Consider the following 24,725-nt stretch of genomic DNA (forward strand, 5'->3'; position numbering starts at 1 on the left):
ATTAGGAGATGGTGGTCAATTCCCATTACGTTAACCTAGCCTCCTTGTGAAGGTGCACAGTGACTCTCAGGATTGAACTCACAAGGCAAAATTCTGAAGTTTTGCAACAATTCAACAAGGAAGGGTATGCAACTTTCACTATCTGCATTTGGAACTGTAACTTTACTTTTGGTATCATTTCCCACTTTACTCTGCCACAAGACTAGTAATATTCTTCTTCCAAGCTTTATTTTCAAAACAGACAAATTATTTTATAGTTTCTGTTCTACTGTGTTACATTTCCATATAGTGATTAAAATCTTACTAAACTAAAGCATACACAGCATCATGGATCATGCTACCACATGCATTTCAGGTATTTAATTTCCAAATCTTATTCAGCCTGCCTATAGTTTGCCTTGCCTTGAAAGAAAGGCCAAAATCATTTCTGGGCAGAACCTTGAATCCCAGGATGAGAACCTCACAGCTGTGCAGTACCTACTCTAATCACAAAGGAATTTGATATAAGGAGTGAGGGGATATCTATTTTTTTTTTCTATCAAAGACATTCATTTAAATGCCTCTTCATGCAAATCCCTAAATAATTCCAAAATGAGGGAAGTAGTACATGGTTTGCAGTCCAAATTAGTTATTTAATCAATAATTCTGAAACCAGGTGATTGAATGAATTCAATATCCTAAATAAGAGTTATGGAACTGGATGACAAACACCTCATACTATCTTGAAGCAGCAAATGATAAGACCATCATGGAGATATTACAGTAACTCTCTCGATAAGAAAAAACAAGACAGAATAATCAGTTACAAGTTGTTCCTTGTTAACAAGCAAACGAGCAATCCCAAACCATTCACAGAAAGTGACGCATGGCCATATAGGTTCATAAATTGAATTAGACTTGAAAATATAAAATATGTAGGAGAATTTAAATCCTTGCCACAAGGAGTTATTGCCATATTTCTGGGAGAATTAAAGAAATTAGTTGAGGAAAAAGATTACCCTCCACATCTGGCCTTCAACTGATCTGGATGATGCTTGACAAAACTTACATTCACGAATGTGCACAGCAAACAAAACTTTTCAGAGCATGGAAGGAAATCATTTGATACTGAGTACCACATATACAACCCTTGCCTCCTCAAGAACATTCATTATGATTGACGAAAGTATGGTGCAAGCCACAAAGAAATTTTTATAAAAGAGAAATTAGAAGTTAGAGGGAGTTATCAAGTTACTGAATAAGGACAAGAAAGACAAAGTGCAAGAAAATAAAGAGAAGAGGAAGAAAAAATCAATATGACTCAGATGGAATGTAGTCAAAAGTCAAAATCATCAGTAGCAATGATGATCAGTTGCAACCAATGCAACAGTTATTTTGCCAAATGAAGTATGATAGAAGCAGACATCTTATTGGTATTTTTCTTGTATAGAAACTTAAGAACAGATTTTCAACTTCATCTGTGGTGGTACTTTTACATATCAGATGCCATTCTATCCTCATCTTGCTGTCTAAAACAAAAAATCATCACATCAATTTCATCATGAGAGGATATTCACCATTCATACAAAATGAATGAGCCTTTCAAAGCTGCATTAGAGACTGTAGTCCAATGCAATCATTTACAACATCAATGTCACCCTACTTGTGTTGGAGAGAGAGAGAGAGAGAGAGAGAGAGAACTAACATTACTCATTATATTTTAGTTGAAGCATAATTCACCTTGTTCTCTTTATTTCTGTATCTGTATTAACAGCATAAAATGCTCTGTAGTACAGAAATAATGGGGTTTACTCATGGAAATGAAGTTTTTATGTTAAAACAAAGTTTAATGTATACTTACCTGGCAGGTATATATATAGCTATATTCTCTGTTCCACCTGGCAGAAATTTTCAAAACTCGCGGCAAACGCTAGTAACCTATTAGTAGTTCAGGCAACCACCACCCCGTTACCGTGGCGCTAGCGCTAGGAACCGTTCCCAATTGGGCCAGATTTTCTCTGAACCCTGTCTCCTGAGGGGAGGAGGGTGGGAATTAAATTATATATACCTGCCAGGTAAGTATACATTAAACTTTGTTTTAACATAAAAACTTCATTTTAATGTATGACACTTACCTGGCAGGTATATATATAGCTGATTGACACATTTGGAGGTGGGTCAAAGACAGCAGCATTATTAGAGTATAAAAATATTATTAAAATATTATTAAAACTCTAGGTTCCTTACCTGCTAAGGTAGCTGACTTCATAGGTCCTGCCTCTAAGCCTGCTTAAACCTTAGGAGCTCTCAACAAGGAAGTGTCCTGTATGTTGAAGAAGCTAAGACTGGAACTGACAACTGGACGTGACCAATGTGTTGACAGAACCGTACAGCCCTCTTATGCCACGGCATTCAAGCTAGTAATAGATCATTTACCTGAACTACACACACACCATACCAAGATAATACTCACAAGACTGATAAAAGTACCGAACACTTTTCTCAGACGACCAAAAACACAAACACCATCACCTAATATAAAAATCACTAGCTTAAAAGAAGGTTATGGGGTAGTAACTCCTTTGCCCAATACTGTACCAGAGGACACGTATGGACCTAGCGTCTGACAATTATCAAAGGTTGTCTGAATATCCCTAAGATAATGAGACGCAAATATTGAATTAGTTCTCCAATATGTGGATTCAATAATTTCCTTGAGGGCTAAATTCTTTTTAAAAGCTAATGAAGTCGCAACTGCCCTGACTTCATGAGCTTCACTTTCAAAATACCAAAGCTCTGCTCTTGACACAACATATGAGCTTCTCTAATCAACTCTCTCATGAAGAAGGCTAAAGCGTTCTTCGTCATGGGTCTACTGGGGTCTTTAACTGAACACCACAGAGCATCAGAATTCCCTCTGATCTCTCTTGTTCTTTCCATATAAAAAGCAATGCTCTCACTGGGCAGAGAACTCTTTCTTGCTCGTGCCACACTAATCAGACAGACCCAAAACTTCAAAGGATCTTGGCCAAGGATTAGCTGGATTCTCATTCTTGGCCAAAGAAACCTTCTTGGAATGGAACACACTGCATTGCCATGTCCTCCATCCACCTTCTTCGATATGGCCTGAAGCTCACTAGCTCTTTTAGCCGTTGCCAAAGCGACTAAAAAGATAGTTTTCTTAGCAACATCTCTCAGAGAGGATTTCTCTAAAGGCTCGAATTTGCTAGAGGTTAAATACTTCAAGACAACATCGAGGTTCCAAGCAGGTGGCCTGCATTGGGGTTGTTTCTTGGTACCAAGTGACCTAATCAGATCTCTAAGGTCTAAGTTATTCGAGATGTCTAGATCTCTGTGTCTAAACACTGAGGTTAGCATACTTTTATAACCTTTGATTGTCGAAACTGACAAACCCAATTCCTTCCTCAAGTATAGAAGGAAGTCTGCGATTTGGGTCACAGAGGTACTGGATGAAGACACTTTCCTGTTCTTACACCACTTCCGGAAATTCTCCCACTTCGACTGATATACTGTGATTGTGGAGGTTCTTCTGGTCTAGCCACTGCACTGGCCACCTCTCTAGAATATCCCCTCGCTCTGACAAGACTTTCGATAGTCTGAACGCAGTCAGACCCAGAGCGAGGGTATTCTTGTGAAACCTGTCGAAGTGGGGTTGTCTGAGTAAATCTACTCTTAGAGGAAGAGTCCTTGGCGTATCTATTGTCCATTCCAGTACCTCTGTGAACCAACTTTTGGGCCGGCCAAAACGGGGCTATTAAGGTCATCCTCGTTCCTTGGCTCTCCCTGAACTTCTTCATAATTTTCCCCAGTACCTTGAACGGAGGAAAAGCGTACACATCTAAGTTTGTCCAATCCATCAGGAATGAGTCGACCGCCACTGCTTCCTGATCTGGAACCGGAGAGCAATAGGTTGGTAACCTTTTTGTTCTGGCTGTCGCAAACAGATCTACTACCTGGACGGCCCCACAACTTCCACAGGCTCTGGCAAACCTCCATGTGGCAACGTCCACTCCATCGAGAGAAGTTGTTCTCTTCTGCTCAACAGGTCCGCACTCACATTTTTCTCTCCTTGTATAAACCTGGTGAGCAGCACGACGCTTTCCTCTTCCGCCCAAAGCAGAACTTCCTTTGCCAGCTTGTAAAGGGGAAAAGAATGAGCCCCTCCTTGTTTGCGGATGTATGCCAGAGCCGTGGTGTTGTCCGAGTTGATCTGCACTGTCTTGTCTCGAATCAACTCTCTGAAGTGCTTCAAGGCCAAGAAAATTGCCATCAGTTCCTTCCTGTTTATGTGCCAACTTGCTTCTTCCTTGCTCCAAAGTCCCGACACCTCTTGAGGGCCTAATGTCGCTCCCCAAACCCGCGTCCGACGCGTCGGAATACAAGATGAGGTCTGGGCTCTTCTGCTGAAGCGACATCCCTCTTGCTAACCTGCCTGGAGTTAGCCACCACTTTAATTCCTCCTTCACTTCGGCAGGAATTAGAAACTGGAAGGAATCCGGTTGCAATTTTCTTTGGCCATGAATCCTTCAGGAAAAACTGTAGAGGTCTCATGTGCAGTCTTCCTAAAGAAATGAACCTCTCTAGCGAAGAGAGTGTGCCCAGTAGACTCATCCACTCTCTTGCTGAGCATCGGTCTTTCTTTAGAAAGTCCTGCACCTTCCGAATGCATAGGGCTTGCCTTTCGGGGGACGGAAAAGCCCGAAAAGTCACTGACGATATCTGAATCCCCAAATAAACTATCTGTTGTTGGGGATTCAATTGAGACTTTCCCATGTTTACCACAAGACCTAGGTCTTTTGCTAACTTCAATGTTTGATTCAAGTCCTCCAGACATTGACTTCTTGATTGGGATCTTATCAACCAGTCGTCCAGATAAAAAGACACTCTGATCCCTCTTAAGTGCAACCATCTCGCCACATTGGACATCATCCTCGTGAACACTTGGGGGGCTGTGCAAAGGCCGAAGCACAGGGCCTTGAACTGAAAGACCCTGTCCTGAATCACAAACCTTAAATACTTCCTGCTTCCTGGATGAATCGGAATATGAAAGTATGCGTCTTGTAAGTCCAGGGTCACCATCCAGTCCCCTGGACGTACCGCTGCCAGTACTGAATCGTTCGTCTCCATAATGAACTTGGTCTTTTCTACGAAAAGATTCAGTTGACTTACATCCAGACTGGCCTCCAACCTCCCGAGGACTTGCAACCAGGAACAACCGGTTGTAAAACTCCCGGAGATTCGTGATCCAGAACAGGCTCTATGGCTCCTTTCTCTAGCATGGAAGCTACTTGCTCCCACAGAGCTGCTTTCTTCACTAAATCGTTGTAATTTGCCCCGAGGGCTCTCGGAGATGTTGCGAGAGGAGGTCTCTTCAAGAAAGGAATCTTGTACCCTTCCCGAGCTACGTTGACAGCCCAGGGATCTGCCTTCATGTTCTGCCAAACTTCCCAAAAACCTTGAAGTCTGGCTCCCACTGTCGTCTGGAGGACTGATATCTCATTGTTTAGAGGTGGTCTTGGCTCCTCTTTTAGCGGGTACTCTCTTACCCCTAAAGGCGGGTCGAGCGAATGTTCTGCCTCGAAAGGGCTGTTGCGAAGGCCTAGTTTCCTTTGGAGTTTTCTTAACCAACTTGGATGGTAAGAACTTCTTAACTGAAGACGAGAGAAGATCTTGAGTGGCCTTCTGAGAAAGGGAGAGAGCTATATCCCTAATCACCTCTGAAGGAAACAGCTGTTTCGAAAGGGGAGAGAACAGCAACTCCGATTTCTGAGAGTTTGAAACCCCTTTTGAAGCGAAAGAACACAACAGCGATCTCTTCTTTAGTACTCCTGCTGTGAACAAAGAAGCCAGTTCATTCGTTCCGTCTCTCAGAGCCTTGTCCATGCGAATCTTCTTCTTCTAGGGAGTTCGCCAGTGTTCCCAAAGACCAATCTAGGAAATTGAAGACTTCGAAAGTCCTAAAAATCCCTTTAAAAAGATGGTCAAACTCGGACGAAGTCCACCAGACCTTAGCAGACTGTAACGCCTGTCTGCGTGAGCTGTCTACTATACTGGAGAAGTCCCCCTGGGAGGAGGCAGGTACTCCCAGGCCTAGACTTTCTCCAGTAGCGTACCATACTCCTGACTTCGATGCTAACTTAGCTGGTGGAAAAGCGAAAGAGTATTTCCCCGCTTCTTTCTTATCCTTCATCCAGTCATTCACATGTTGAAGGGCCTTCTTCGCAGAAATTGATAGAGTCATCTTAAGGAAAGAGGACTTCTTTGGAGTCCTAGTCTTGGAAAACTGCGATAAGGGAGATAAAGGAGCTGTTGGTTTGAATTCCCCTTCAAAAATAGAAAGAAGACGTGAAGTCAGAATCTTGTAATCTGAAGAAGGTTCCGTATTCTTTTCCTCAACTAAATCCAAATCCTCTTCTGCTGAAGAAATGTCTTGCAGATCACTGTCGTGTTGACGCTTCGCTGACGGAATAACGTCCTGCCGCCTGCGTCCTGCGGCTAACGAAGAATCGGCGTCCTGCCGCCTATCGATGTCCTGCCGCCTGCGTCCTGCGTCCATCGTAGACACATCTGCTTCCTGCCGCCTGCGTCTTGCGTCCACAATTGATCCCGAGTCCTGACGTTTGCGTCCTGTTTCTTCCGAAACCATTTTCTTCTTCCTGCGTTCTGCGTCCTGAATAACCAAACGATCGCCCGCCCTCGTAGCGCCAGTGCGTCCTGCGTCCTCGGCGAACGCGCCCTTGTCTTCTTCTAGAAGACTTAACGGGAAGGAAATCGTCCTTCCGCCTCGAAGATGCCTGCACAGGAGCATCCCAAGACTTCACAAGAACTGCCAGCTTAGACTGCATTTCCCTTAAGAAACCCTTCGTACTATCTTCCTGAATGGCAGAGGACGAAGGAGGAGGATTACGAGCAGGACTGCGACGTAACGGAGAGCGATCTTGTACTCTACCCAATGGAGAGAGACGAGGGGAAGACAAACAAGAAGATGGAGGAGAGTCTCATCGAAATCCAAGGACGAGAAGGCCGTACTAAGTCGTCTTTAGCACGAAAGATCCTCTTCCTCTTGATCGGAACTGCGTCCCCGTCTTCCGAGGAGGACAAAACCTCAGGACTACTACCAAGCCTCAACGATCTTGAGCATGTCTCTCGAGAGCAGTCGATGTCCTGAAAGTCCTCTTGAGGGGGCGAGACACAACTGAATACCGACGTTCCCGCTCAGAAGTCGAACCATCCGAGGACGCACACTTCCCAGTTACGCCTTTTCTGCGGCGAACTGCAACAGCCTGGGAACTTGCAACAGGACTGTTCGAAGGGACGCCTGACCGCGACAAAACCTCTCTCGCCCCCCTTCGACTGTCGACATGCCTTCTCCTTGGGTTTGGGAGCTTGACAGAGGTCTAGGTCTAGGAGCACGAGAGAGACGATCAGACGCCCCCTCCACTACACTTTCACTGACATCAAAAGCACTAACTTTATCCGTAAGTCGCTGTATCTGGTCGCCCATGGACGCAAGGGCAGCAAACACCTTCACAATCTGTGTATCGTTCGCCTCCTCCGATACAGCAGCGGGCGCAGGAGATACCTGGGGAGAAGGAACTACCAATTCTACGTTAGAAGGAGCTGGAGAGGAAATACATTCACTCCTTTTGCTAGAAGAATTCGACTTCTCACTACGAGAAACGGATCTCCTTACACGATCTTTCTCAAGCCTTTCAACATATTTCATAAATATCTTCCATTCCTTCTCTGATAAATTCTCACATTCAAAACACCTATTCTCCCAAGTACACACATTCTCTCTACACTTCTTACAAATAGTATGAGGGTCGACCGAAGCTTTCGGCAACCTTACCTTACACCCCTCTTTTACACAAACTCTAAACATACTTCCAGTATCAGACATCTTTAAAGAACAATCCAAAGCGAATGCCAAGCTAACGTTTCCGAGTACAATACCAAAAATCCATGAAAAGTCAGCAACGAGAATGAAAATCCTAGCAGGGAACCACCAACAATGTTGCCGGTTCGGCTGGCAGAGAAAATCTGGCCCAATTGGGAACGGTTCCTAGTGCTAGCGCCACGGTAACGGGGTGGTGGTTGCCTGAACTAATAATAGGTTACTAGCGTTTGCCGCGAGTTTTGAAAATTTCTGCCAGGTGGAACAGAGAATATAGCTATATATATACCTGCCAGGTAAGTGTCATACATTAAATTCACATTTACACTACGGGCTTTGGGTCAATTCCTTGGGTATATGAGGGAACTACTACTCTGCTCAAAGACCAATCTACAAAACTGGAATGTCTAATAAACATGTAACAAGATGTCATTTTTTTTTTTTTTTTTTTTTTTTTTTTATTTTTTTTTTTTTTTTTTTTTTTTTTTTTTTTTTACATGATGAATATATAAAATATTAATGCAAACTAACTTACAAGAAACGAGGAGTCTTCAATAACCTGATGCCGCCTGATCTAGCTGGGAAAACATCTTCCAAGAAATAGTAAATGTGGCCAACTAGTATTCCAACAAGATCAACAAGTATGGAGTTTCCCAACAAAACACTGAAGCCTAGTAATACCCATGGAAGATATGGTGCCTGAAAAAATTACAGAAAAGTAAGCTCATGAAATAAATTTTAAAAAATACATTAAAATTTTAACATTTTCATCTAGTTTGTAAGTGCCTGGTTGATAAAGAATATATAGAAACTAACTTACAACAATAATTTCAGTAATCATCCATTACTTTCCTTGAAAATACAGTGTCTTCTATTGGGTAGAAAAACTTATTTTTGACTGAAAATTCTTACCAAATGTAAAAAAAAAAAAGATAGACATAACCCAACTGAAAATAATACATTTTCAAAGTTTTTTTTACTAATAAACATCATAGCTAACAAATCTATATTTCAAAAAAAAAGTTTCTTCACAGAATATAATAAGTATCATTCTAAGCTGCATGAAATTTGAATATAATAACATTGAAAGTGTAAAACGAAGTATAACGATACACCAAACTACTCCCAAATTACTTTTTCTGAACAATGTGTGTATTGAATAACACACAAATCACATAATGCACTTTTTCCCTTTGCTAGTTGAGACCAGAACTGATAGTTAACTAGACCCTTAGCCAAGGTTATACAAGGATATACAGGCAGTCCCCGGGTTACGACGGGTTCAGCTTACGACGTTGCGAGGTTAAGGCGATTTTCAATTATATTCATCAGATATTATTTCCAGGGTTACGGCGCCTACAACGCTGATCTGGCAGAAGAAAGATTACCCCAAAAATGCAAAATAATCAATATTTGAAGTTTTTTTTTATGAAAAAATGCGATAAGAATGCAGTTTACATAGTTTTGAATGCACACAAAGCATTAAAAGTAAGGTTTTCTCAGGATTTTTGACAATATTCCGACTTACAGCGCATCTCAAGAACGGAACCCCTGTCGTAACCCGGGGACTGCCTGTATGTGTAATTGTACAAGTCACAACATTCTGTTGATTAATAGGTTTATCACTTTGTGGATATACTTTGCTCTGCAAAACCTTGAATCCAAAATGGAAATCAAATGAAGAAACACCAAGTCCCAATGAGGAGAACCAAACTCAACCACACTGGGTTGGGAGAGAGGTTAAGTTCAAATATTCATAAATTTGTTGAACTAAGATACAACATGCTACAAGTGGAATAGGCACATCCTCACTATCATGGCAACTGTTTACTTTATGTATACTATTGCTTTTTAGGCTCATAAATATATATATAAAGGCTACTGGTCATATTTACCAGATGTTAAAGGCATTTGTACTAACCATAGTGGCCTCTTCTCAAGTTCTTCACACAATTTGGATACGTTCGTCATTACAAACCCTTAATCCGGAAGGATTGTCAAATTTAGAAACAACAATTTTTAGGGAGGAGATTTGAACTTGTACACATTATTATCAAGGAGACAACATTAGATGCCAAAGACTGCCAAATTTACTTTGTCATTACTGTACTGTTTAATTTCTTCTAATTTTCCAGGTTATATTGTTAAAAGTGATGGCACTGGACACTAGAATTTGACTTTTTATCACAATTACATCACACCAATAAAGGATTTTAATATATATAGAAACCATATCATTTTCAACATACAAATATTATCTCAACTACCTACAACTGTATCATTAAATGAGCAGTTCTTTCAAGTAGACATTTTGGTTTTTAAACTTGTTTATAAACAGTACTCCCTCTAGCTCCAGAACATGCAGACATATTGACAAACAGTTTTAAAGAGGGTCTATATATAGGAGTTAGGGACACATAATTTGTGGGGCCATACAAATTTACAGATAATCTTGTTCTACAGGAATATATGAGTTACCAATATAAAACCTATGAAAAAGCAATTAAAACTGTTACAAACAGAAATGCAGAACCATTTTACAAATCTTATAAATATGACATCATTATACTATCAGAATAAGGGAACATATAATTATTTGCACCATGAAGGCTGTGTCCCTGACACCTATATAGGCCTTACTTCAAACCATCAGAATGCTCATCCAGTCATGCTCAAAGAGTTATTGATAAATTTAAAAAAAAAAGCCTTTAGTGCATTGCATAATGATGATTTTGTTTTTGTCTTATTTCTAGCGCAATACTCTGAGGAAAGAAATTCTAATTAATAATCCAGAAACCAATGCAAGTTGTGACAATATTTCTAAGAAATGACTTTCATCAAAATGTAACTACCTCTACATAGAATTAAAGAATTCTTTTAGTTGACTACTACTGCTACTGAAAGAACCACTTGACCTTCCAATACAGTTGTGTATAGCCTGGTGGCCTTTAATAGTCCATGGAAATTAATCCTGACCTGGATTACTGACTTGCAAATTCCTACTTTCCTGTCACATAAAAACACTATACTATTTGGCACTTCAGATGCCATTACTCAGCTAGTATGAAGATGGCTTGATGTGCCTTTGTATAGATTTGTATTTGTCAATACACAGTAAAACTCAAGTGTTCAATATCACCAGATTCCATTCTCCACGAAGTTGGTGAGATTTTCAGAAACATTGCATGGAAGAAAGCAGGAAAATTAGAACTTAAATTCAAAAAGTAAATACTACACCTACTATGATCTTTAATGAAATCTTCTTGGAAAAGATGATTACTTTCCCAATATTATCATCTTCCAGTGATAACAACAAACATGGCCATCATTCACACACATTCATTAATAGGACTAGTAAATAAAGTTTTCAAACTTAAAAATCCTATACATTTACCTTTTTTTCACACATACTGCTACGCAGTGGTGGTAAGTGTTACATAATAGATAAAAATAGGAATGTTACTCCATATATAAAACTAAAACTAATTAAAACCAGTGACCCAAGAAGTCAACCAGTTTGCTTACAGGAATGTGATCAGACTAGATAAGATAAAGTAGGCTAAGATGATGTGTTGTATCAGTTAGTGTCTGGTTTGCCGTCATCTGTGGTCATCAAATCTATTGTTTTGTAAACGGTTGTCAAAGCTTCCTACTTGAGACACCCACAGTGACCTATAACTCAGACGGCCTACATGACTTGTAATCTATGTCTACTGTGTATGTTCATACGTTCGAGCTACTGTCTGCTCACTCTATGATTTGTAAACCAGATTGTAGTCAGACTTGAATTAGCCAGCATCATTGGCAGACCTGTACATTTTTATCTGATCTTCACAATGTAGACTTAGCAAGAATACAGATATTTTCGTACACTGTGTTTAACAATAGAACCTCGCACCAGAAAGAAGATACTGAATGAACTTAGAAATTATCATCATGAGTTTGAAACATCTCTGCCTTCATACCCAAAGAAGATACTGCCTTAGAAATTATCATCGAAATCCAAGACACTCCAATGAGAATGGAGAGTCATAACAAACCGACCTTAGCGTAAATTATCGCAGGTCTAAATAACCTCACAGGGCGCCTTATTATACAAAGGCATCAGCCCTACAGTGGTACCTCGACATACAAAATCAATCCGTTCTGAGGCGGCCTTCGTATCATGAGCTTTTCATATCTTGAACCACATTTTACATGTAAAATGCCTAATCTGTTCCAAGCCCTCACAAAAAACCCCAGTTAAAATTATATTTATTTCAGGCTTACAACACATGTTCTAGGGTTACGACGCCGATCCGACGGAAGAAATAAGACTCCAAAAAGGCAAAATACTGTACATACTTGAGTAATATTCAACGGTATGTAATGTTCAACCCCATTTTTACATCATATATTAGGAATTTAGCATATTATGTCCCTTAGCAATAAGCCTAGCCTATGTTAGCAGTTGCTACTGTAGCCTAGTCTATGATTCTGACATCTAAACCTAAGAAGCTAAAAGCTTAGAATATGCCAATAAAATGTATAAATAATCAGTATGTACTCATTTCAAATAATTATTAATTAATCAATAACTATAATACACAAACAAAATAAAAAAAAACCTTCCCACCTTTTGTTTACATTCAGCACTTACGAGTACCGAACGATCGCCAAGCAATCACTTTTCCTAGCACACAGTAAGCCATAAATTTTCATTATCTCTTTTCAACTAATGGAACTACCAAACAGCATAATAACCATTCATTTCTATTCTTTATTCTATCTTTACCTAATGGAGATACCGAGTTACTGACAGCTATAAAGAAACATATACGTAATATTAAAACAGAAGAAGAATTCTAGAAAATACATATTTGTTGGCTTCGATGATAGCAGTCTGATTTATTATATTATTTTATATCTAATTCACTATTTTTTTTTATTCAATGTATTGCATGTACTCATTTCAAAATAATTATTAACTAACCATTAACTATAATAAACAATATGAAAAAAAAAAAAAAAAAAAAAAACCTTCCAAACTTCCGTTTACGCTCAGCACTTACGAGTAACGACCGTTCAACTACTAGCCGAAACGTCCACTAAAACTGAAAAAAAAAAAAAAAACTAAAACCGACGTCAACTTCTGAACTAAACCAACCAAAATGATATTGTTATGATACAATAAAGTTTGTTCATACTTACCTGGCAGATATATATATAGCTGTATTTTCTGAAATCCGACAGAATTTTAAAAACTTCCGACACACGCAGTGGTCGGCCAGGTGGTTAGTACCCATTTCCGCCGCTGGGAGGCGGGTATCAGGAACCATTCCCATTTTTCTATTCAATAATTTTTTATTTTTTTCCACTATCCCCTGAGGGATGTGGGTGGGTACTTGATTTAATTTATCTGCCAGGTAAGTATGAACAAACTTTATTGTATCATAACAATATAATTTTGTTCATGAAACTTACCTGTCAGATATATATATATAGCTGAATCCCACCTTTGGAGGTGGGAAAGGACAGAATAGAAGGATTTTGGGAAACAAATGCATGCAGATGATTTACATCTTGGTTCCACCTGTTAGCATACTGCCTGTTACTGCCACGTAAGTCTGCTTGTGCTACTAGAGTTGCCTAAGCAAGGTTAAGGGGAGACCTATATAGCTGAGGTGCACTCCAGATGAAGCTTGATCAACCAGGGGCGAGACCACGACGTGACAGACCATATTGACCATACCATGAGGGCTAAGAAGTAAAATAAACTATTATATAAATAAATATTATATCACCACCTGACCAACCTAGCCAAAGTTAAGGTGTGTTAACTAAGGCTTAAGAGTTAAGAAGTCGCCGTTGTCGGCGACTCAACAACTAAATTAAGAGCTCTTCCTAACCATTTTCTACAGGATAGGATGAGTGGTACTTCTTGCCCCCAAGATTGTGTCTGCAGACACGTATGGCCCTAGCGAGCAGCAGATCTCATATGCCATCCTCACATCTCGCAGGGAGTGTGAAGTGAACACAGAGTTGCTTCGCTAAAACATGGTACTCAGGATGTTGCTGAGTGCCATGCTCTGTTGGAATGCTTCCGAGGCCGCGCCCTCACCTCGTGAGCATTCAGATAAAAAGATTTCAAATCTTTGTGTGCAAACACAATGAAGGAGCATTTTTGAAAGAACTCCTTAACACTAAAGCCAGGGTGTTCTTCGATATGGGCAAGTCTGGTCTTTTCGGAACACTGCAGATTGCCCGAATGACTTCGACTTTCTTGAGTTTTATGTAGATAAAACTGAGAGACCCGACAGGGCACAGGACTCTCTCTGGCTCCTGCCCACTACTGCCATCCTTGCTTCCAAGCTCCTGGCCCAAGGACAAAACGGGTTTCCATTCTTAGGCCACAACGGAAGGCTTAGAGAGCACACCGCCTTGTTCTCTAAAGCCAAAACTTGTGATGATGGCTTAAAATCTCACTAACCCTCTTTGTCGATCTAGGGGGTAGAAGAAGGCCTTTCTGATCACATGCAAGAAGTTAACACGTGGTAGAAGAGGTTCGAATGCTTTGACATCAAGAACTTCAGACTACGTCTAAGTTCCATATTGAAAGCTTCGATCTGGACATGCACAGTCAGTCCGTCTGTACTAAAGTCAGGTGACGACCAGTTGAGCAGTCAGACGAATCAAGGACAGCAAGGCGTACCCTGAAGACCATAAGGCACTATTCTTCGCTGAAGGATGATTGTCTGGACTGCCTGTGCATTCAATCTAAGCAAACCTTGGGGGGTGTATCAACAAAACCCAACGTCGTCAGCGAATCAACTCCTGAGCAACTCCTGACTCGAGCTTCTGGTGCCAGGAGAAAGGAGCGAGGAGCAAAAAGGCGATTCAGTCCCGAAGGAAGAATGTCCTGACAGTTCCACATGGTCTCCTTTTACACAATCATCGGGGGTGTATAAACGCAACCGACTTCGTCAACAAGAAACTCAGGGCTACTATATGTCGCCTGATCTCGCACGAGTGTTTGACTCCGAGAAAACAGGTGAGACAAAAAGTAGATGGTGAGCGAGTTTCGAGATTCCACAGAACTCAAAGATCGTGAAGGGCTTTGTTGTTTTACAGAAGCAAATCTCTGAGCCCCAAGGGCCTCAAACAACATATTTGCGTATTCTTTAATAGTTGTGACTGCCAGCTTATCCCATTCTTCAGACGGAAATGGAAGACTCAGAGCGGAGAGGTTATAGGTACCTTTCGAGTTAGAGTAGACCGACTCTCTCGGAAAAGGTCCTTGGAAAGTGAACTAGGAATGACGTGACCTCTGTGAATCCAGGATCCTGAAGGCCAACATGGGGCGATCAGCGTCATTGTCGCTCCCTGTGACGTCATAAATCCTCTTATTACATTTCCTAAGCGATTGAAAAAATAAGGGGAAAAGAGACTAAACATCCATCCCCGTTCAATATCATAGGATGGTGTTTAATGGTACCGATCCCGGATCGAGAATAAGGGAGCAGAGAAGAAGAAGCCTCTTCATCCTCAACATATCGAAGAGAAGAATGAAGGGCGTCCCTAAAGTCTCCACAACTCTCAACATACTTCTAAAGAAAGATTCCACTCGGAAGTCAATAGTTGCTGCCGTCGATCAAGACGATTCGTACGGACTTTTGCAATCCTGTAACGAACCTCTAGAGGATCGTTACATTCTACGCCTGTTGTTATAATAGGCTCTTTCTCGTAAACTCGAACAGGGACCGAGAGAAGATACTTCCCAAGATATGAGAGAGCTGTGGAATATCAGAGTTGATCTGGACCACTGGTTCCAAAAACTCGTTTCGAGGACTGGAGGGACGACCGAATTGCTTTTACTTCTTTCAGATGAAGATCCAGGACATCTGAAACCCTATCCAGATGTCCGGCACCTTCTTTCTATCACCTCAGGTGATAGACGCACTGAGAGATGTTCAGAATCATTCCTAGATCTTGAATAATATTTCAGTTTCCCGGTAGCAAAAACTGTGGTCTGAATTGCAGTCTATTCGGGAACAAACTTCTTCAGGAAGGAAATGGTCCCCAGCAAGCTCATCCATTCCCTCCCCCCTCCCGAGTATGCTTACTTCCCTAATAAGGCTGCGCTTTGCCTAAGCAGGAGAGCATATAAAAGTGCAATGTTGCGGTAGACTCGTAGTTCTATACAGTGCGGTCACGAGCACCGAAAGGATTAAGAGATAACTCTGTTGAACATAGTAAGGCAAAACGAATGCAACATTTATTCATTCACGTAAGAAATCCCCTCAATCTTAGGCTAAAGTCCGTGATTGTAGGACAGAGATACAGTTAGTCAGTCAATCCAGCAGGAGAGACGTAACCGCCAGCACAGAGATACGGTTAGTCAGTCAATCCCGCAGGAGAGAGAGACGTAACCTACCGCGCATGACAGCGCATGAGCTGGTACTGGCTCGGTTGGACTGGAGGACACAGCAGCAGCCAGCAGCTTACGAACGTCGTCTCTTAACTTTATGTCTGGGTTGCCAGCTACCCTATTCTACGAAGAAATAGGTCCGTTATTTTTTGAGCAGAAAGAGACTCTCAAGCTGGTATATTTAAGCGAAACAGAAACGCTAAATATAGATGTGTTTGTGTCGTCAGAACACTACCATACAACGGTAAAAGATAAATCGGAAACTCCTGGAAGGCTGCAGGGAGTAACGATTAAATGTCCTTAAAATAATAGACAATAGAGCTCTCGGTTGCCATCCGAAGAAGTAACTACAGCAAGCGTATATGACTCGAACCAACCAGTAGTAAAATAACGCAAGGCAAAATAAGATATTATATTACAATAAAGTTTGTTCATACTTACCTGGCGGACATATATATAGCTGAATTCGGAAATACAGCTACATACATATCTGACAGGCAAGTTTCATGAACAAAACTTAGAGAAATCGAACGCAGACAGCTCAAGCTTCTTATGTTACTGGACATAAGCGGTCATTGACGTAGTCTACAAGTCTATTTCTTGTACGAGTCTGCGAATGATGAATGAGAGCTCTTCCGAATCTTGTCAATAAGAGCTTATCCGCTTACGCAAAATAAAGTTAAAGATGTTTGTCAATGAGAACTAACCCATTTACGGGCGGGACAAAGAGATATTTTGTCAATCGAGGGGATACCCACTTACTTGACAAAACGATAGTAAATTGTCAATGGGGGAAAATCACTGAATTGACAAAACGTAATCCAGGAAGTCGAGCATATCATTTTTCCGATTCCCGTATCAATCGAGGAAGGGGGCAAGAATCCTGATAAGAGACTGGGCTTTCAGCAGGTAGGACCCCGATGTTCAACTTCGGCAGCGTAGTCCCGAACTTAGGAACCAACAAAATCTATCATCTGAAAAGCCCTTTCAGATGGACTAAAAAGCTTGTAACTTAAATTTATTGGCAGTATGGCAAAGGAAGTCCTGTCTTGCGCTTTCCTGAAGAGCGTCCTCTTGATGAGTGCTTTTGCAAAATCCTACCGAAAGTAGTCAAGCGTCATGACGTGTAGGACGTCGAGCTTTTACATAACCCGTAACTGCCTTATCACAAAGTCTTGACTGCGGTAGAGCAAACGAGATCTTCCCTTGAGCTTTCCTTAACTCCAGCCACTATGCGAAAAGCAATAATAATTGACAGAGACCTCTTTTGAATTCACGAAACCCGATTTCTTGCTGGGTTTCGAAGAAGAAGTTGTCTGTTCACTTTAAGCTTCCTCCGAAGCACTGCCTACTTCACATTCTTTGCAGGTGAAGTAGAAGGTATCACCGAAGGTAGAGGTAAAAATTCTTTAGGCCCAAATCTGAAACAAGAGCTTGAAGAGTTCAACAGAAACGTTCAGCCAGGCGACACACCTGGCGTGCGCTGGTGCACGCTCAGCGTCCACTGGAGCGCGCTCGGCGTCCACTGGCGCGCGCCTGGCGTTCATCCAAGTCGAGAGGGAACGCCTTCTTATTATGACAGTAAAAAAGCTTGGACGTCCGCTCTCAAAAGCTTTCTGCTACTATGACTTCTTTTACGTATTTCTCGGTGGCAAGACGGACACGAGTTCAGGCGACGTTCGCCTTCGAACTTCTCATTGAAACGCATAACGAGAGAGAGAGAGAGAGGACGTGAAGCGTCCTCTTCTATAAAGCTTCTATTTAGAGGGCGCGAGTCCTTCCGAAAGCTCCAACCCCTGCACGGGGAGGACGCTTCGGAGGACGAGAAGCAATCCTTCAGGATTCGTGCACGCGCACGCACTTTGGCAGTCTGGGGATTTTCATGAGAAACTGCCGAAGGCATGCCAGATCGGTGGGGGTTCCTTGTAACCCTCCTTAGGCTTTCGACATGCTCCCTCCCCGGGTCCTGGGAGTCAAGCAGAGGTCCCGGCCTAGAGGCGAAACGAGGCCGATCTGACGCACCCTCCACTACACAAGGGGTATCACTGCACTTCACTTTTGCTCTCTAAAGCAAGCACTTTCGATTCTAAGTTACGAATCGAAAGAGTATCAGAGAAAGGGCAATTCCTCTACAGACACTGTTTTAGGGCCCGAAGGCACCACTACAGGGTTAGGAGTAACAATTACAGAAGTAGCACTCTTCACAGCAATGAAGGAGAGCGAGCACCTCTCGTAGACATATTCATAGCCCGTAGGCCATACTACAGGGTTAGGCAAAATAAAGTCTACAGGAAGGTTAGCAGGTTCACTACCCTGACTTTTGTTAATGATTAATTGCGTACATACGAATCATACGTCTTCCTTACGGAATTAGACATGTTTACTGATTAATTGCGTACGTACTATCATACTCTTCCTTACGAATTAGCATGTTTACTGATTAATTGCTTCTTACGGAATCAGACTCTTCTTAAAGGAATAGACAAAGTCACACTCCTTACATGACAAATCTCAACAAAGAAGCAAGACCCATACCCCTCGTACATACCAAGTGCGGAACTACCGAAGCTTTCGGTAGCCACACCCTATCTTTGCAGACAACCCCGTCTGAAACTAACCTAACTAGATTCAGATATCTTATGCAAAAATGAATCAAATTCAAATCAATCTAAGATAGCGTATGCCTAGCCACAAATCCAAGTAAATAAATCAAAAGACAATTAGGATACTTAGCGGCAATGAAGTTTCCAAAATCCTAAGACGGAGGTACTGAAAACAGGTGTTTTCAGCACCGGCAACAGAAAAATTATGAATAGAAAATGGGAATGGTTCCTGATACCCGCCTCCCAGCGGCGGGAATGGGTACTAACCACCTGGCCGACCACTGCGTGTGTCAGAAGTTTTTAAAATTCTGTCGGATTTCAGAAAATACAGCTATATATATATCTGACAGGTAAGTTTCATGAACAAACAGTATAATAACCATTCATTTCTATTCTTTATTCTATCTTTACCTAATATTTTTTTTTATTAAATGTATTGCATGAATAAGTTTTTCAATTTACAGCATCCTTTTACGAATAGAATACATAGACCACAAGGGGTAGATGCTGACCACTAGGAGAGCAGGATCTTACGGGGTGACTAGCATCAGGAACCAATGGGAGAGCGGGAGGATGGTGGCGAGTTTACTCAGTTGGCAGCGCGCGAGTTTTAAAATTGTTTTCAGCGGTCTGGGCGAATCTCGGGACTTTACAGCAACAACCTTTCGTAACTTGAACTATTTTCGTATGTAGAGCCAAAAAAATCTTCGTATTTGCTTTCATATCTCAAGTTTTTCTTAAGTTGAGCCTTTCGTATGTCAAGGTATCTGTATTTTTCAGGAATCAAAAGTAAGTGATTGTGGTTTCTCTCAAGTAAAAGTACACAATTGTGTCAGCGAATCATACCACTATATTCTTTAGACATGCTCTTTCCCAAGAAACAGACTCTTCCTAATCAGAAAATAAAAAAGGGGTTACAGAAGTTTTTAAACAAATCTGTATTTCTCGCAAGGGGTTGGATCCCTCAGAAGGTGAAGCCTTCATGAACCTTCTATATATATAATATTGGCTTTTCTTATATAAAAATCAATTCTTAATGTCAGCAAGAAGGGGCACTTGTTAAAAGTATGGTTTGTCGAAATGTATGAACTTTCTTTTGGCTGAAGAAGCATGTTTTTGCTTCAACACCAAAAATCCATTTTTTTAAATAAACTTCCTTAAGGAGAAGTGAAAACTTATATGGAGTATTCAGAATTTGTGACTCTAACCAGCACTGATGTTAATACTTATATGAACAGATGGAGTACCTTATATATTAATTCAATTATTAATGATCTTAAGATGCCTACTACAAAGAATTGTTGATTTATAATAATGTTTTTACAAAACACTGTACTATGATACTTAATAAAGTACAACACCTACCTGGAAATTCAGTAAGCCAAAGAAATTCATCCTGACAAATGGATTTCGTCTTGCCCACACGTAAACTAACATAATGGTGAAGGCTTGCCCAAGAAACAAAAGGGAACAAAACAGTGCACAGCCTAACATACATGTTCCACCAAAAACCTGGAAAAGAATTTAAAAAAATTAAATGAAATTTTAAACTGAGTGGGCAGTACCTGAGCCTATTACTCTGGTATTTAGTAGGCTCTATCAAAACAAAGGCTGTACAGTATTCCATTCAAATACATTCACACTATGTTCAGCATGATAAATCATTATGTAAGGATCTGAACCACTAGTGGCTGAGAACATTAATATATCAATGTGTTCCATTTCTAACACAGTCTAGTGATTGCTACAGACTAGAAAAGCATCTCTTGTTAAAGACTTTAACATACCTAAATTGCTTTTGGGATTTTGTAAAAATCTTCAAGATTTTTAGTCCTTCAAGAATAAAGTTTTACATTTTATCCTTCAAACTATAAAGTTTTACTAAGTTGCAATTTATTAGATCAAAACTAATCTTGTTTCTCTTATGCAAACAAAATCTTCTGACCATATCTGTGAGAACTCTGTTTTTTAACTTGCCAAGGCGGTCAACTAAAATAATTTATACTGTATTAGAACTGTTATTTGCTGTGCTATTCTGGATATGTTATTACCATACAAAATTGCCTGTGGTAAAACACTGTTTTAGCTTGGAGCTTTACAGACTTTTTTCTTTGATCTTCTGGGAATGATCTTTTAAAAGTTACCAAAGAAAAAAAAAATTCCTAACTTTTTGTAAATATTCAGAAATTCTTTTTATGTCATTACAAATATTGAAAATTAGTCTACATAAGAAAAAGGCAAAAACTCTCATGACTTTCAATTCTGGATATCATTTCAGAATCTCAAAGGATGAAATTTGCATGACGTTACTGGAGACCATAATAGTCTCATAAAATTAATATTAAAAATTACAGCACATACTTGTTAATACTACAAAAAGAGAGCTTACCATCATCAGCACAAAATCAGCAGTGCGGCCTCTAAACGATCCCTCTTCCAACATACGGCAATAGCGATAAGTGAAGAGCATGTTGAACAGAAAATTAAAACCTATTGTCCCAAAGAAGAGGAATGTGGTAACTAGTCTCCATAGCTGTTGACAAAAAAGATGATTTCTCTTAATATGACATAGTAACCACACTGGCAGAAAAATAAACATCTGGGAAAATGACTAAGAATTATTTTTTAAATCTACAGGCATTCAACTAGACCATCTTTCTATCTATTATGAATAAAAATATGGCACTTTTATGATAAAATCAAATGTCACATATAATTACCAAGTAATTACATTGCTAGAAACTGTTAGCTATGTAATTACTTGGTAAGTTACTTATGTAAAAATAAAATGTTTGTATAAAGTGAGCACAAATATACTTTACCTGATAATGTTTGAATATCAAGGTTGGGTTGAAATACAGCTGGAATGGAGACACAAGATCTAATTGCTGGAATCAGAGAGAGAGAGACAGTCATCTTAATTTCATTTCTCAGTAGCAGAATCTTGTGAAACTAATGCCAGTTACCATATAGTCTTACACTGTACCAAAAAACTCACACACAAAAAAATGACAAAGATATAGGATCAACTGGACAAATAACTGAAAACAACTCAATAGTAAGAACAATAAATAAGAATTAGGGACAACATACACAGTCAGTATTATGCTGTTTACCCTTTAAGAAGATTTGGGTAACAAGCAATGACATTCAAAAAGAGATTAGCCTAAAATGGCAACAAACTGCAAAAGCATCCCTGTGGCAAAGCTGACTCTCATCACTGATGGGTAGATAAGACTTAATGATAGATAACAAAATCTAAACCAGGTTCAACTCATCTTCTATTAGCATTTATATCAATTATAATGCTTCGCAAAAATGATTTTAATTCTTAAAAACACAGATAATTATGATCTTGACTTTATGCCATGAATAAAAAACTACAGGCCAAAAAATAATTATGTAAGTCATATACCTTTGAAGTTGATAATTCAAGAAACTTTGGTTGGTAACCTTAACTTCTTACATCTAAACCTGCCATGTTTCAAAGCACTAACTTGGAACAAAATGTTTATTACTGTACTAATTTCAATAACAAATGTGAATATACCCAAAGTGAATACAATCCCTTTTAAATACTTAAATCACTACAACAGGAAATGATCTACAATGAATGCTTACCACGAGAATGGTTGTAAGAACACAAGCTGTAGTATATGCCCGAGTCACAGGTGGCATTTGCATGTACTCTTGTTGGAATGTAAGGTGTGCCATTTTCGTGAATCGTAGTTGTTTTCACTGAAAGAGAAGATAAATAGTTACCGTGCAAGGCTAAACAAAATAAAATTATCATGTACTTATAATATATCAAACTGCACTTGAATAAGTCTGATACATATTCTGCATCACACAACCCACTGCTACCTATGCATAAGCCCTTAAATGTAGCAAAAGATTGAAGAAGGCAAAAGTAGTACTTATATGAACGACAGACAGCAGCTAATACTACCTTGATACGCAGCGTCTACTCATTCATACAATAAATTACCCTAATACGTTATGTCTACTTATTAATACAACATTGTTAAAACAAAAGCCAACTGTAAATTATAGCAATCCTGTATAAAAAAACAACTGGCTTAATGATACAACTATACTTTTTCTTTTACTGTAGGTCTCAATTATTACTATTTCTGTGAAATGCACTACAGCTGTATCCAAAATTATTTTTGATATAGATATAAATGTTCAACCCATTGCTTGAAAAGTCTGACATCTCATGCTTAAAAGTAGGGCTCTCAGCCTAAGACATATGAAGTACATATCCCTATAATACAGACTTGTACACTACAACAGAAAGATTGGAATGATCAACTTACACCAAGTTCACAAAGCATAATCTTTTTACACGCCCAAACAAATAGCTAGAATCCGTGAACATTCAAAACCCCTCAAAAAATGCTTAGAACTACCATTTTGAATAGCTCCAACACAAAAAATGCTTATACCCAAGTACTTTAATAGTTTTATCACAAAAAATTCATTGTCATGAAAATAATATGAAAATACAGTAATCTGTGAATATTTCTCAGTGAAAAACACAGCGATCAGGCAAATTTTTGGTGAATAAAGTACAGGCAGTCCCTGGCTTACGACGTTCCGAAGTTACAACGCTTTTCAATTATATTTATCAGGAATTATTTCCAGGGTTACGACGTTTACAACATTGATCTGGCAGAAGAAATATGACTCCAAAAATGCAAAATAATCAATACTTAACGTTATTTTATAAAAAATGCTATAAGAATGCAGTTTACATAGTTTTTAATGCACCCAAAGCATTTAAAGTAAGGTTTTCTTAGGATTTTTTGAAGATGTTCCGGCTTACGATGATTTTCAGCTTACATCGCGTCTCAAGAACGGAAACCCCGTCTTAACCTGGAGAATGCCTGTATGTATGTTCCAAAGAAATATCAGCGAATCGGAGAGTCCACAAATAGCGGGGGTCGACTGTATCTTGAAATAACAGATATGTCAAAAACTGACAGTGAAATCGGCAATGGCAAGATGTGTCTTATAATGTCAACAAAGTTTCAATAAGAAGTTATCAAATAAATAAATAAATACATGAGTGTTTCAAACCCAATGGATAACCAAGATTGAATTCACTTATTTTTTCCACTTAAGTTGATTGTCTGGTGTGTTGTGAGACACACACACACTTGCTGTGCAGTGTGCCACACACACTATACATATCTTCTGTAATAAGAAGTATGCCAAATAAGGTGGTGAGTTTGGGCTGTCACCAACAATGTTAAGAAAATGATGGATAAGAGTGAACCATCTACTAGTTAAAAATCCTCCTCCAACTTCCCATGCTTGTATATAGTCAGTTGATTAACACCTATCCTGGTCAAGATAGATAAAGATTCAGGTCTTCAGCTGTTGACCCTACATTTTGCTATGGTGCCCAGGCCATGGCAAGGGGTTTTCTGTCTAACAACTGTGTTTGAAAGGGCACTAACCCTCAGGTATTCAACTGGGCTTGCAGACCTATACGACTGTCTAATTCAACTGAAGGATTTAGTTTGCTCAGGAACTGGAGAACTACTTGTATGGAGATTGGCAACATTTAATCTCCACAAATTTTTTAAGAAATTCTCATCCCAAACTTTACACAGTCCAGTCCTGCCAGCCTTGGCTAGTGAGACCAAACATTAACTCAACATTCAATGGCTATCCTGGCCTTAAATTTTTAACAAAACTGGGTCCCCTCTGGAAGTCTTTTGCAGGCTGGTAATGAACTTCTTGACTAACCAACTACTTCTCCAAAGAGGGGAATTAAGGCTGACTTGTCTTTTGTACATGAGTTCTTCTG

At 39.8% G+C, this 24,725-nt stretch overlaps 1 protein-coding gene across 3 annotated transcripts in view; it reads right to left on the reverse strand.

Annotated features, from left to right (window-relative positions):
- The window catches only part of LOC135217923 (derlin-2-like), an 86,806-nt gene that overhangs the window by 54,780 nt on the left and 7,301 nt on the right, over positions 1–24,725 (reverse strand). The window contains exons 2-6 of one of the 3 annotated variants that reach the window (XM_064254014.1): positions 22,529–22,645; positions 21,730–21,795; positions 21,297–21,440; positions 20,273–20,419; positions 8,433–8,596 (exon numbers count right to left, since the gene is read on the reverse strand). In XM_064254014.1, coding sequence (XP_064110084.1) covers positions 8,433–8,596; positions 20,273–20,419; positions 21,297–21,440; positions 21,730–21,795; positions 22,529–22,621 — 614 coding nt within the window. In that variant the 5' untranslated portion in view covers positions 22,622–22,645. Of the gene's footprint in view, positions 1–8,428; positions 8,597–20,272; positions 20,420–21,296; positions 21,441–21,729; positions 21,796–22,528; positions 22,648–24,725 lie in introns of those variants that run through there. The other 2 variants (XM_064254013.1, XM_064254015.1) reach the window with 2 other exon arrangements.

Source organism: Macrobrachium nipponense, chromosome 9, assembly GCF_015104395.2.
Source record: "Macrobrachium nipponense isolate FS-2020 chromosome 9, ASM1510439v2, whole genome shotgun sequence".
NCBI classification, from domain to species: domain Eukaryota; kingdom Metazoa; phylum Arthropoda; class Malacostraca; order Decapoda; family Palaemonidae; genus Macrobrachium; species Macrobrachium nipponense.